The sequence below is a fragment of the Sorex fumeus genome, unplaced genomic scaffold, assembly GCF_029834395.1.
Source record: "Sorex fumeus unplaced genomic scaffold, SorFum_2.1 ptg000018l, whole genome shotgun sequence".
Lineage (NCBI taxonomy): Eukaryota > Metazoa > Chordata > Mammalia > Eulipotyphla > Soricidae > Sorex > Sorex fumeus.
In genome coordinates this window covers 23,694,636-23,709,828 of record NW_026606075.1, presented here as the reverse complement: position 1 = coordinate 23,709,828, position 15,193 = coordinate 23,694,636, and the positions used below count along the sequence as shown (strand labels likewise).

General features: G+C 39.8%; 1 protein-coding gene across 2 annotated transcripts in view; it reads right to left on the bottom strand.

Moving 5' to 3' along the window:
- Nucleotides 1-15,193, bottom strand: part of AP3B1 (adaptor related protein complex 3 subunit beta 1) — a 239,032-nt gene that overhangs the window by 87,855 nt on the left and 135,984 nt on the right. For both annotated transcript variants that reach the window (XR_008792195.1, XM_056112560.1), the window contains exons 18-20: nucleotides 9,214-9,325; nucleotides 6,288-6,447; nucleotides 2,583-2,727 (exon numbers count right to left, since the gene is read on the bottom strand). Coding sequence is in view for 1 of the 2 variants with exons in the window: in XM_056112560.1 (XP_055968535.1) it covers nucleotides 2,583-2,727; nucleotides 6,288-6,447; nucleotides 9,214-9,325 (417 nt within the window). In the remaining variant the exon portion in view is untranslated. The remainder of the gene's footprint in view (nucleotides 1-2,582; nucleotides 2,728-6,287; nucleotides 6,448-9,213; nucleotides 9,326-15,193) is intronic.

Genomic DNA, 15,193 nt, shown 5'->3' with positions numbered 1-15,193 from the left:
GCAGTTTTGACAAAGCTGATATAAGCTGATATAAGCAGGAACTGTACTATCAAATTTACTACGTGATCAATTTTTATACAAGGCCAGAAAAATAAATCTACAGAAATTCCTAGATTTTACTTGACTTTGAAAAAAAAAAACAGAAATCTCAGATAATAAGCTATATAAAGATACAAATTTTAGTATAAAATCAAATTTAAGTTTTATTTACTTGGTTTTGTTGAAGTGCCCTGTCCAACAGAATTTTGCACCAAGAAGAAAATGTCTCCTCTGGTGGATCATGCTGTCTGTGGTACTGGACCATCTGATGTGGCTAGCACAGCTCCTGGGCTAAATTTTACTTTATCTTAATCAAATTAAATTGTCAAGTGCAGCTAGTGACTACTGCACCGTAAGATCTTATTCTTTAAAAAATAGGAGCCAGAGCGATAGTTGGGGATTTGCCTTGTATGTTCGTCCCATATGGTCCCCTGAAGACCATCTTGAGTGCAGAGTCAGGAGAAACTCCTAAGCATCACTGGTGTGGCTCCAAACATATCCCTCATCCGAAAGAAATAATTGAACAATTACATCAGACAGGTTCTAATTAGCTCAAAAAATTAATTAGTAGCACCTCAAACAGCAAAGAAAATTTTATTATATTGAAGAATATGTAAATATACAATAAATATTAGCCACTTAAATACATATTAATCTTTCACTTAAAAAATATGCTTTTTAGGGGACTGGAGCAATTGCACAGCAGGCTGGGCATTTGCCTTGCACGCAGCCAACCTGGGTTTGATTCCCAGCATCACATATGGTTTCCCCAAGCACCACCAAGAGTAATTCCTAGTGCATGAGCTAGGAATAACCCCTGTGCATTGCTGGGTGTGACCCAAAAAGGGAAAAAAAAACTTTTTAGAATCGGTTTTGGGACCACACCTGGCCCCATTCTGCTCAGAACACTCTTGCTCTATGCTTGAGAGTCACTCCTAGTGGTGCTGCGAGAAGGACAGCCAGGACTTGTCTCCAGCATTAATGCATTTGCTCCAGTCTTTGAGCTGTGTCCTCAGCACCTAAAATTATGCTTATTCTTGAATATGAAAAAGGACAATGATCCACTTCAAAGAATTTGCCCTGTTTTGGGGCCACATGTGACAGTGCTCAGGGCATACTCCTGGCCATGCTCAGGGATCACTCCTGGCAGTACTCAGGGGACTTTATGTGGTGCTGGAGATCCAACTCAGGTCAGTATCTACCTGCTGTACTATCTCTCTAATCCTTACTTTGAAGAATTTGCTTACATTCTTATCTCCTCAGATCTTGGCTACTCAGATATTTTACTGTAGAAATTCAAGTTAGTGGAACAAATACATTTTAACAATTAGATTAGAAAGAATTTAATTTAATGAAAGGCAAAGTTTGACCATATTTTTAACATATGAAATAATACAGCTTATTATATAAAAATTCTGCATTTAAACACTTTAGCAGCTACATGATTTACTTAAAGGTAGGGAATGGTAATTACAGATTCAAAGATTCAAGTGATAAAGAATTAGGACTGAGCTTTATATGAGTAAACTTTCACAATTTATACTTTGATTTTCTGCTCTGAACAGAAAAGGCTCCAGGTTAAAAAGATTGTATCAAAGAGCACTCCCATTGTAAGTGGTTCTTTGTTTTTAAATATATGGCTACTGCAATTTTAATTAAGCATCAAAATAAAGGTAAAGGTAAAGGCCCTCCCGTTGATCGTCGATTTGCTCGAGCGGGCCCAGTAACGTCTCCATTGGAGACTTTGTTGTTACTGTGTCTGGCATATCGAATACTCTCGGTAGCTTGCCGGGCTCTCCGAGAGGGGCGGAGGAATCGAACTCGGGTCGGCCATGTTGGCCGCTTGTAAGGCGAACGCCCTACCCGCTGTGCTATCGCTCCAGCCCACAAGCATCAAAATATACCACTAAATTAATCTTTAAATTATTCTATTACTCAAAATGTCTAGTTTTAGACTAGGTTTGACACTGATACATAGTTTTGATATTTCTTATCATACATTATATGTATATTTTTTGTTAGCATTATGAGACTCTTTTACTATCATTTCTTGCAAAAGTTATCCATACTTGTTGTAGACATGTATCAAAAAGTCATGTTTATCAAGCTCTCTAATTACAGTGGCAAAAAATTAGGTTAAAAAAGAGAAAAAGAAACCAAAAGTTTGGGCGAGAGAGATGCTACAGTGGGTAGAACATCTGTTTCACAAGCTGCCAACCTAGGTTCAATCCCCAGCATCCCACACAGTCACAAGAGCACCACGAGGAGTAAGCACTTAGCAAAGCTGGGTGTGGCCTCAAAACCAATAAACAACATTTTAAAAATAATAAAATTCTGCATGACTTATAAGTGACATGATTTCCTAGAAGGGAAAAATAATCACACAAATGGATGAATGAATATGGTATTTCCCTTAAGTGTCAATGACGTTGTTAATTTCCTTTCTTATTTTTTTAACTACAATAAAGAACTTATTTTCAGAAGTACTCATAATTGGGAAAGCTTGATAACATTTTCAATGATAACAATGTATAGTCTCTTACCTTAGTGACATTTCTGGATTCAGTTTCACTTTCAGACTCAGATTCTGATTCAGAATCTGAAGAACTATCTTCTGAACTAGATTCTGCATTGGAGGAATCCGAACTTTCTGATTTGTCACTTTCCTTCTTCCCATCTTCAGAATCACTAAAAATAAATTTTTAAGTATCAATATTAAATATCTTGTTTGAGCAAGTAGTTTTTAAATGGAATGATAGGTAGTGGAGACAGCTCCTTTGAGAGCTCTTCCTGCATGGAGAGCAGGCCTTGCCTGTGGGAAGCTCAAGTGCAACCAAATCACTGTGTACATGATCAGTCAAGCACTGACAGGAGTGATCCCAAGCAATGTGCCCAAAGTAGAACCTGAGTACTGACAAATGTGGTCCAAGAAATAAAAAAACGAGAAAACAAAAAACAAGGCACCCAAATGATAAATGCTATTTGCCTGTTTTGACTATACATCATAACCTTTATAGAGAGGTATATTTCCTAAACAACGATTTTCCTTTTATATATAATAATGAAACTTATTTTTAGAACCCCAGAATATAGTAACGAAAAAGACAGCATCTTTAACCAAATAAATCCTAATTCACTCAATTATACCTGATGTCTCTCAAGGGCATAAAATACTACTAATTTCTGTCACAAACAGAAAAAATAAAGTGTTTGATTTTTCAGGAATATACATTAGGTACTAACAGTTACAAGTTCAAAGATACTTAAGACTGATTTTAAACAATGAATAAGCTTAAATATTTATACATCTCCTTTTGCTAAAATATACTGACAATTCATAGGTTTCTTTAAGAAAACTATGTTCTTAAATGTGACCCTACACACAAGAACTTGTTAACCAGTGCAAAAGAGAATTCTTCAATTTAAGTCAGACTAAAACTGAAAAAAAAAAATTCAAACTCTTAAAATACTAAATGATTAAACCAAGTGGTGACGCTACCGATACATTTGTTCACTCAGTCATTTATCAAATAGTTACTAGTGCCCACTGTGTGGTGGCACAATATTAGGTACTATGTATAATAACGGTTAGTAAGATTCAGATGATCTAATATGTTTCAGTTAAAGAGTCTACAGCCCACTGGAGAACACAGAGAAGCAAGATGTCAATGACAGTGAAATACAGTAAGTAGTAATGCAGTACAGTGTGTCAGGAGAATACCTGGAATGGAATCTGCACAAAGTCCCCAAGATTAGGAATGCCTCCGGGAGGAAGACACACAGGAATTGAGAAACAGGAATATGAGAGGTCAACAAAATGACAGGGAGGCATTTCTCCGAAGAGATCAGATAACATGTGAGATAGCCAAAAGGAGCAATAGCCAAAAGGTGCTCCCTCTAGAGAAACTGGTCTTTTACGTTTTCTCAACATAGTGGTCTGAGAGGGTAGGGGGTGGTGTGGGAGTGGGTGTGGTGTTTGTGTGTGTTTGACAATATGTGTTTAAAAAATCCATCTCGTTCTAGGTGGTGTCAGGCAGTACCAATCTTCTGATTTAGACATTTCAACATATTCTTGCTACACTCAGGAAGTTTAAGTATCTTGTTTAAGCACACACAGCCAGGAAAAGCAGAATTAGAATTTGAACTTGTTTTGTCTTATTCTGAAGACTAGTTTTCTACTATACAAATTACTTCCCTTCAAATAAAAATACATTATAGAGCATAAAATTATAATTTAGTAATAAGCTGTTCTGATTACTAGTGGTTTTGAAAATACTTAAAGCTCTGTAAGTTTTAAAAAATTGTTATAGTGATATTTTTAAAAATCATAATCACTGGAGCGATAGCACAGGGGTAGGGCGTTTGCCTTGCACGCAGCCAACATGGCCGACCGGAGTTCGATTCCTCCGCCCCTCTCGAAGAGCCCGGCAAGCTACCAAGAGTATCTTGCCCACATGGCAGAGCCTGGCAAGCCACCCGTGATGTATTCGATATGCCAAATACAGTAACAACAAAGTCTCCAATGGAGATGTTACTGGGTCCGCTCGAGCAAATCGATGAACAACGAGAGGGCCTTTACCTTTTACCTTTACCTTTATGATATTTAAAAGGTGATACTGAACAAAATTTTAAAGAGGCTGAAAAAAAGGGCAGGGAGGGGAGAGTGGAGAGTCAAGTAAAGAATCAATATTTCCTAGAAGTGATTTTTTTGTGGAGGAAATATGATTGCTGCTTATTAATAATGGAGTGATGGCAACATTTCAAGAGGACATGCAATTATATCTGAAGACCAAAAAAATAATGCTGTTTGTGGTATTTCTCTAGCTCTCCACACCCAAAAGGAAACTTTTTATCACAAACAAAATATGCACTCAAAAACATAAGAAACAGAACATAACAAAGATTCCCTTTGGTGTAATGCACAATTCTTTTAAATTCAACCTTATGAATAGAGAAAAGTCCATTTATGCAGAAACATAATGCAACTAATATGAAATGAAATTACAAATTTTGAGCACAGTACTTCTGCTATCTGAAAGCTCTTTAGTGCACTGGACAAAAATTTTCCAAGAACAAGATATATTTTATTAAACTGTTACAGGTATTCTGACAGTGAATCGGAAATATAGAATTTCACTCATATAAAGGATCTTACAAACCAAGCAACTACTTTGTTGCAACAAGTGAAAGATTCGAAATACATTTAACTTAAAAAAAATAAGATCTTAAAGGTAAAAGTGTTATTTTGTTATGCACTGCTCAATTTTGATGGGTAATTATTGTTTACCTTGCTGCTTAGAGTTTCAGATGTTAACCTAATGAAAAGAATTTACTGGTAACTAGCTTTTTAACTTTGCAATGATGAAAAGCCTGTATTAATTTAACCTACAGATTTCATTTGTTCTGAACAGGAAAAACAATATAAATCACTTTTAAAATCATTAAATCCTGACTTAAATTAATAAAGTCATAATTAGGGCATTATGCTGTGTTTGTTATGGAAGTGGCAGGGCGAGCTGCTTTAATTACTGTCTGTAATAAAAGGAGCAGAGAGCGTACTGCGCACCAATCAGTGCTGTCAGCCACGACTGAGCCGGGCTCAAGCTCATCAAGGGAGCGGGCAGCAGGCTCCGGGGAAAGGGCCATCATGTCTGCAGAGGCCACTCACTGACAGCCATGGGGAAAACAGAACCATGCAATCCCAGGGATTAGCCCCCATGACTCCAAATTTTAATGACACTTTAATATCCGATGGTGTTGTTGATAATGGGAGATCTGAGAAAGCGCTAACGTTAAATATCTTATGACCGTCTTCCTTCACAGCCCTTGACTTCTAATATTTGGATCATAGTCCTTTTAATGTAACATTATTTAGGAAAATCAATTGTCTTAGTTACATAATGGCAAAGTGGTGAAGGATTTAATTTTAGCCCTCAGCAAAATTGCTACAAAAGGTAATTAAGTGTTTCACACCTACCTGCTCGATCACTTAACTCAGCCTTCCAAGGTTATACCAATTTTCAAAGTGCAACCCAAGATTTGTTCAAGTTCAAAATGGAAACGAAGCATTATTAATAGAAGAATAACATGAAGTAGCATTTCTCATTAAGTTGGCAAGATTTATATCTATTTGGGGCACCCCACGCACTTATTTTCTTACTGCATGCATTAAAGGGAGATCTTGGCCTGAGGTGGGGCGTAATAGCACAGAGCATTTTTCTAAAGAAAACTCTGACAAGAAAACTGACCTCTGCCCTTTGGTTTTGGCATTTCTCTTGGCTGACCCCTTGTTTCCTCCTTCGGACTCGCTGGCACTCTCGCTCCCGGACTCGCTGGAGGAGTCCTCACTGCTATCTCTGCTGTCGCCTTCCTCCTCCTGTTCTCCACTTTCACTCCCAGATTCACTCTCTGGAAAAACAGGGCCAGATGCATTTTGATTTATAGTCATTTAATCATACATAAGGACACAAGAAATCGTTGATATTTGTCACAAATGAAATTAGATGCTGAGTCTCAGCTCTGTAGGCCACACTTGCTCAGTATTTCCGATAGGCTAAGTAGGGCCATGCAGCCCTCGGAAGGTGAGCACGGATTTACTTCACAGGGAAGAAAAAGCACTTTTTGTAGGGCGAAGGAACAACGCAAAGCGAAAATGAACCGAAGAGCCAAACTGGAGAGCATCCTACTATTCAAATTCACGGCAATCAAGCTTTGGGAAACACTTGCTTTTACTTATTTTTGGTGCCAGGGATCGAACCCAGGGCCTCATACATGAAAAGCAACCACTGAGTTAAAATCCCAGGCCCCAAAATATTCTTTAAAGAATGATATAAATTCGAAGAAATAATTTCCACTTTTTCTATTAGCAATGTTATTTAGGAAAGAAGGCAGCAACTATTTCTAACAAACTTTGATAGGGAAATGAGTCATTCAAATTACTAAATTCAAAAACAAGAAGGAAAATCACTCATTAAAAAGCTCTTATTTTCTTTTTTTTGTTTGTTTTTGTTTTTTTGCTTTTTGGGTCACACTCAGCGATGCACAGGGGTTACTCCTGCTTCATGCACTCACGAATTATACCTGGTCATTTTTGGGGGACCATATGGGATGCTGGGAATTGAACCCGGGTCGGGCTGCGTGCAAGGCAAATGCCCTACCCACTGTGCTATCAATCCAGCCCCCAAAGCTTTTTTTTTATGTAGTCATGAAATTTACATACAAGTAGTTCTACATGGAAAGTAGCATGCTAAGTGAAATAAGTCAGAAAGAGAGGGACATAGAAAAATTGCAATCATCTGTGGAATATAAAGTAACAGAATAAGAGACTAACACCCAAGAATAGTTGAGATAAGTACCATGAGGTTCACTCCATGGCTTGGAGGCCAGGCGCACATGCTGTGGGGAAAGGTAGCTCAGATAGAGAAGGGAACACCAAGTAAATGGTGTTGGGAAGATTCTCCCAGGATGGGCGATACATGCTGAAAGTAGACTATAGACCGAACATGATTGCCACTCAATACCTCTACTGCAAAACACAACACCCAAAAGGAGAAAAAGAACAAAAGGGAATGCCCTACCACAGAGGCAGGGTAGGATGGGGGGATGGGGGGTGGGAGGGATAATGGGATCACTGGTGGTGGAGAGTGGGCACTGGTGGAGGGATGGGTACTCTATCATATCATTGTATAATTGAAACTCAAGCACAAAAATTTGTAAATCTATAAATGTACTTCATGGTGTTTCACTAATAAAAAAAAATAAAAATAAAGGCTCTTATTTTGGTCAGCATAGGAGTCTTCTGTAGGTTAAAGAAATGATGAACAGAAGCACAAGGACTTAATGCAGAACCCGGCAGCTTGGAGCAGAACAGTGAACGGACTATGCGTTGATCCAGGCCATCAAGTCTGCCGGAGGGGAAAGGGTGTTGCCCCATTCGCCCTCTCCTCTCTGGAAAGAAAGATGGCGGCCACATGGAGCCTTGTGGACAGCAGGTATGAGCCGGGAGTGTGGGGGCGACTAAAACCTCATGGAGGGGGGGGCGTTTCGGTCCGCCCTTCACGCCCTACCGAGGCCACCAGTTGCCCCCACGAGCAGCTCTCCAGCACGGCCACGACTCCAGAACACAGAAACCAATTTCTTAACTATCTGACTTTCAGTAGAAATACTTCCAGGGTCAAAAGGTAAAATAGCAGAAATCCAAAACCAACATTTAATTCTTGAACCCAGCTGTAGAAAGCAAATCACTTCACAATGCTTTTTCAGCATGTCTGATTGGGGGGGGGGTGGTAAACTCTAAATAATAGTGGTGAATCTTTTATTGAAACAATGAATCTAATCAAAGCAGATAGAGTGTTAACTAGAATTCATCGCCCTCACAGGGACGAGGAGGGGTGGGGGGTGGGGTTTTATTGGGGTTCTTCATGGTAAAAAGTACTGGTAAAGGGAAATGTGTTTGATATTTGCGTGACTGAGACCTAAACTTGAAAGCTTTGTAACCTTTCCCACAGTGATTCAATAAATAAATTAAAAAAAAAAAAAGAAATGATGAAGTGAAACAAACTTAAGACGTGGAAATGTGATTTGGACACAACAGAAAACCTTCCACATGGGAAATCACTATCATCCGCTTTTTCAAAAAAAGAATAAAATTTATTTTACCCCAACTTTACAAAGAGAATTGTAAAGTTTCCACAGTATCCAAACTTTAGCAGAAAATCCAACAACAGCTGCTGAATATGGATATCGTACACTAACGGATTTTAGTTTCATTTTGATGCATTCACGTAGAAACAGAAGGGTATAAAATGGATTAAACAAGACTGCGAAAGTTTAAAATGAACTTTACATTTTTATAAAAGAAAGTTACTCACCAGGGCTCCATTAAAGTCTTATCAAATGTAAAACGTTTTGAAGACACTGCCGAGTGTAACTGGCAGTGTGGGGTGGTTTCAGCAAAGCGAGAGTTTGCGTCAGGGCTCTCCTTTATTCGCCACATGCCCAACAGGCAACATCATATAAGAAGGGATGAGGGTTAGAAAACACTTTGAAAACTAGACCACGAGGGCAAATGAAAGACTGATGGTAAGAGCATACACTTTGCTTCATCCCACCTGATAAACATCAGCTATAAGCGGGCTGGAGCCCACAGGGGGTTCCAGAGCCCCCAAAACCCACCGCTGTCACCGCTGCTCTCAGAAGAATCCTCTTCTTCCTCAGAGTCAGAGTAAAATTTCTTAGCAGGATCTTCTTTATTTGCTTTTCCTATTGCTGGAGTCCATTCTTTTGCCTGTTTTTAAAAACAAGCAAAAACGTAAATAGAAATGAAGCTTTCACTGAGAGTCAGTCTTCTAGCAAATGGGTTCATTCAGAAATTCACGGTGAATTGAGAAGAAAGGTTAAGGCCACAACACAGGAGGCGACAGACACTAGTCCTGACATTAGGACTCATGCCCCTTTGTCACCTTAACAAGGGAATAAAAACTCACTCAGCCCATTATGGGAAATCAACAATCCTTATTACACATATAATTTAAAGCATTTTAGTATTCGTAAGACTACAGAAGATATAAAATAAAGTCTAGAAGAGATGAGGGGAATAGAGCTAGACATGATAACAGCAATAAGAAATTCCAAGTCTGTATGGTGATGCTGAGATTAAAAAAAGAAAAAAGAAAAAGAAAATATATAGTGTATACAATCAACAACCACAACCATCTCTAGAGCCCAAAGCTGAGACTTGGACTTTTGACTCTCATATCCTAAGCTTATCAAGAAAGTCATTGGAGCTTTGCCACCTTGTCCAGATACTCTCTGTCTCTTGTCTCCGTGTCTGTCTCTGTCTGTCTGTCTCTCTCCCCACCACCCCTCCTAACTGGTTATTCTGTTTATACCTATTCCAAATCTATCTATACCACTATTATTCAATACAGCAGCTAAAATCTTATAGAAGACTGAAGTCTGATAAAATCCCTGTTGGTTGGAAACCGTGAAATGGCTCCCCATTTCACTCCAGTTTTATAATAGTTTATGCCACTCTTGGTGGCCATGTCTCCCCTTTCTTTCTGACCTTGTGCCACTGTTCCCAATGCCCATCTGATTCCAGTCACTCCTTGCTGTCCCTTCACATACCTGGTACGGTCCTATCTTAAGGCACTCCTGGCTGTTCTACTGCTCCAACACTCTCCCCCAGATCAGAGTCTCGCTCACCCCTCACTTCTTTCATCTCTTTGCACCAATATCATCCCAGGAGAACACCTAGTTAAACCCCAATCTTATATTGCTGGTATTTCTGATCTTTCTTTGCTCTCATCTTTAATTTTTTAATCATGGCATCTATTACTTTCTAACAATCTACACAAATGATGTTTGCTCTTATTGTCAAATTCTACTCAAATATCTGTTTCTGGAGAGCAGGGAGCTGAACAAAACACAGACGTATCTCAAATGTGCCTGTCACCATGATTACTGCTGTATGAACAGCCCTAAAAGATTCGATGATGAGGAGAATCTTTGTTTTTGAGGTTTTGGACCATGTGATGCAGCGGGCTGACTCACAGCTCTGTGCTCAGGGTATCACTCCTGATGGTGCTGTGGGATCATATGCAGTCATGTGCAAGGTCAAGTACCTTACCTTCTGTACTATCTCTCCAGCCCCACGTTTTTGTTTTTGGACACACAGCTGGGTTCAGGGGTTATGTTTTTGGCCCTATGCACTGGATTCACTCCTGACAGTTCACTCCTCAAGCAAGCATATTCAGTGCCAGAGACCAAACCCAGATCTCCTCATACACCTGACTGAGCTGTCTGGGGAAGTGGGGGATTTGGGAGAAATGCACCTGCGATGGATCCCAGGGTGCACTGGGAACCACATGCAAATTAGATTAGATGCATGTACGGCAAGTGCCCTAACTGCCATGCTATCTCCGTGAGCCCTGAAGAAACACAACACATTAAAATAAACTTATTACTGTTTACTGTCCTCCTATTGTTCATCGATTTGCTCGAGCGGGGCCCAGTAACATCTCCATTTTGAGACTTGTTTGTTACTTGTTTGGCATATCGAATACGTCACGGGTAGCTTGCCAGCTTTACAATACTGAGTTTCATATATACATTGTTGTAACATGACACCCACCACCATAGTGCCCTCTGCCCCCCACCAATGTCCCAAAGGACTCTCCCACCCAAGCTCTGCCCCCCGCCCCATAAACTCTGTTTGTAGACCAATTTTCCTATTCTGTTGCTTTTGGCCAATATGTATAATTTTAAAAATCAAATGCTAAAAGACACATTTATTTACTTTTAACTGAATTTCTTACCAGCTTGCTAGAGTACACAGTTTCTTATAAAGGAATTTATAGCATGTTACACAGGGTTGGAATGATAGTGCAGCAGGCAAGGCCTTGCACAGAGCTGACTGGGCTTCAATCCCTGGCACCGGGTATAGTCCCCAAGCACCGCCAGGAGTGAAAACTGAATGTAGAGTCAGGTATAAACTCTGAGCACTTTTTCATGGAAGGGAAATGTACAATTTTGTTTTACTTTTTAAATTTCTATTCTCCCTGCTTCTCATTTTTGTCACAGTACCACAGGGTACCTAACTCTCCCCCACGCCCTCCCCCAAAAAACAGGAATAGCTCTCAAAACTGGATGGATATTTGAATCACCTTAGAATATTTAAGATACTGATATGAATAATAAAATTACTAACACTGACAAGGGCTGGAGCGATAGCACAGTGGGTAGGGCGTTTGCCTTGCACGCAGCCAACATGGCCAACCCGAATTCGATTCCTCTGCCCCTCTCGGAGAACCCGGCAAGCTACCTAGAGTATCTCGCCCGCACGGCAGAGCCTGGCAAGCTCCCCGTGACGTATTTGATATGCCAAACACAGTAACAAGTCTCACAATGTTACTGGGCCCGCTCGAGCAAATCGATGAACAACGGGGAGGACAGTGACAGGGACAGTGAACACTGACAAAAGCTAATGCCTGGGATTCCCCTCCCACGATACTGATTTAACTGGTCTGGTACAGGTCTGTTTGGGGCTTGTTTTGTTTATAAAGATTTTTGTGTGATTATAACATGCAGCTGGGAGGTGAAAAACACTGACCTAGAGGGCTTATATAAGCTGCTTAAAAAGATAAGCTTCAGTAACCTGGAAAATTACAATCTGGACAATAATAGAAAATGAATAAAAATTATTTGAATGTATGTTAACGTGAGATATAATGCATCACCTTCTTTTAACAATGACTTGGAATGCCCTTTCTATGATACAAATATAGTATTGTATAAGCAAGTTTTCTCCTCTATAAATGAAATACTGAAGTTCGATTTTTTTTTAAGTGCCCCACATAGATTTTTGTAATTTGCTAAAATGTGCGTGAGCTCAGGGGTCAGGAGCTAATAAAAAAGGCTGGAGCCTATGCTCTGCATGCACTGGGCCTGGAGTCTGACTGAGTCCCAGCGCCTGTGGCCTGCCCCTTGCATGGCCTGGAGGCGCCCAGCAGTGCCACATTCCTCAAGCACAGCACTGAAACATCAGGCCACACAGTCAAGCCAAGATGGGCGCTGCCCCACCCCCACCCCACCAGCCCCCATATAAATACAAAAAATAGGGCATAAGGTCAATTTATGGGGGAAAAGCAGTGATTACAGCTATCTAGATAAGATCACGTTCACAAATAAGGAAACCTGGGTTCTTGTGCTCAGACTAGACTTGTCTAGACCCCGAATATTACATTCATGGGGTTTAAGGTCTTAAAAGGCAAAGTTTAACAACAAAAGTAGTTAAAATTTTGGTTACGGTCTTTTCTGATAATAAGTGCATTATTACAAGCAAAAGGAATAATAGAGGAAGGGCTGGTGATATAGCTCAGTGGTAGACCACAGGTCTTTAGTGTGTGTGGTCTTCCCACGGGTTTGAGCCCAAGCACTGAAAAAAAAAAGTTGTAGTAAGAGGCTGGAAAGAAGGATCCAAGGGTTGTGCTCTGCATGGGGGAGCCTGAGCACAGCTGCTGGCACCACGTGATCCTCTGAATCCCACTGGGATTGACAACCCCTCACACCCTCCAGCTCAGAGCCAGGCTGCAGAGTACTGTCCAAAAACAAAAGAAAAACCAAAAAGAAAAAATAAAAAGGAATAATAAGAAAAAGAAAAAAGAATAGAGAAACAAATACTGGGGGGCGGGGGGGGAGAGAATGAAAAGGAAACAATAGAAAAGCACTAATTTGAAAGTTTCTATAATAACTTCATAAAGGAAGCTTAAGAAACCAAACTATCAAAGCACACACAAAAATATTTCCTATGGGAAATAAACAATTTATAGATGTGCCTGTCCAGTAAAACACCCTTGGTATGCAAAAGACAGTCTTTCTGTAATTAGAGGAAACGGATTTTCTAGAATACACAATATTCAAAACTTGCTGATATAATATAAATGTACATTTTACTTTGGGCTAGAGCGATAGCACACTGAGTAGGGCGTTTGCCTTGCACGCGGCTGACCCGGGTTCAATTCCTTTGTCCCTCTCAGAGAGCCCTGTAAGCTACCAAGAGTATCTCACCTGCGCCACAAAGCCTGGCAAACTCCCCATGACGTACTCGATATGCCATAAACAACAACAACAAGTCTCACAATTTGTTGTGAGATGTTACTGGTGCCCACTCCAGCAAATTGATGAACAATGGGAGGACAGTGCTACAGTGCATACATTTTACTTTATATCCCAGAAACAGACGTGTGTAATTCAAAGTGACTTCTTGTGTCAACTGGACTGGGTTTTCTGTTGTTTTGATTAAAAGAGCAGAGTATCTAAACCTAACCCACTTTCTTACGAAGTAGGTGACCCTGTAAGATCACTTTAAACTAGGATTATCATGTTTTATGTTTCACAGGCATTGATGCCACACGTAGGCGGTGAGGGACAGTGAGAGGTTTGAAGGACTACACGACCACTACCTTCTGCTTTGCTGCAGCTAAAACTGATAGGGAAATCTTGCATGTTTTCATATTTGTGTCTTGTGCCATACAGTTGTAAACCAGCATATACAGGTTCCAACAGATTGAAACTGTTTTCTGCATAGCACCAACAAATAAGAGCAGCTTCTCTTTAACTGGATTCTATCAGTTATAATTATTCTCCATAATAAGTTACCAATTATTCATTTCCAGAATGTAGTCTGCAAAATGAAAAAGAAATCAATCTGTCTCTGTTGAACTGGACAGGTGAAATGAACATAAGAAAATAGGTTATTTAAGTACTGACCCCATAAGGTACTTAATGCTTAGAAGAGCACATGAAAATGGAAGAAGCCAGCCAACCAACCAATCTATCAGCCAATATAAGGATACTGCTGAGACCAAATTAAACCGCATAGCATTTCTATCAATTTCCGGGAAGATAAACTCAATTTATTTATTTATTTAGGTGGAGAGGGACAGCAAGGATGAGAGATACGGCTGGAATGGGAAGAGGATAAAAGGATGGCTTTACTTGGGCCCAAACATTATGTACCCATTAATGAAAAAGAACAGAACCCATAAAAACAACAAGCGGGCGTAATATGAAATTAGGAGCGAGAGTGCCTCTGCAAAAGGAGCCAGAACAAAGAACATTCTCTTCGTGTTCTAGCATCTGACCAGAAGTTGCATAAATAAGTGCTGTTTTTACAGAGTGCTCAGGAAAATGTGGAGCTGAGTAAAAATCAACAAACTTAGCTGTAAGGAGGAAGAGGCATGCAATTAGTTTTAATGACTTTCACATTTTAAAATATCATCTCTAAATAGAGATAATTTGTCACAACATGAAAACATGGTGCTAAATACAAAGGACAGCAGATTTGCAAACAACCTCGAGCTTTCTTTCAGATTGCATAATAGAAAGTAGAAAATAGTACAGAGTCCTCCCCTGTTTCAACTGAGTTTGACTTGGCAGGGCATTCTTTTTGTCTGGGAATGCTTTTACCATTAATTTAATTATTGACAATTTTTTGAGCACTCCCAGACACCCCCACACCGCCTGACCAAATAAGCTATCAAACCACACCAAATAAGAACATTCTACTTCTGGAGAGCGGGGAAATCTGTATGAATAATGAAATTAGATGATAAGGGCTAGAATACCAGTCCCATCACTTACTAGCTATGGT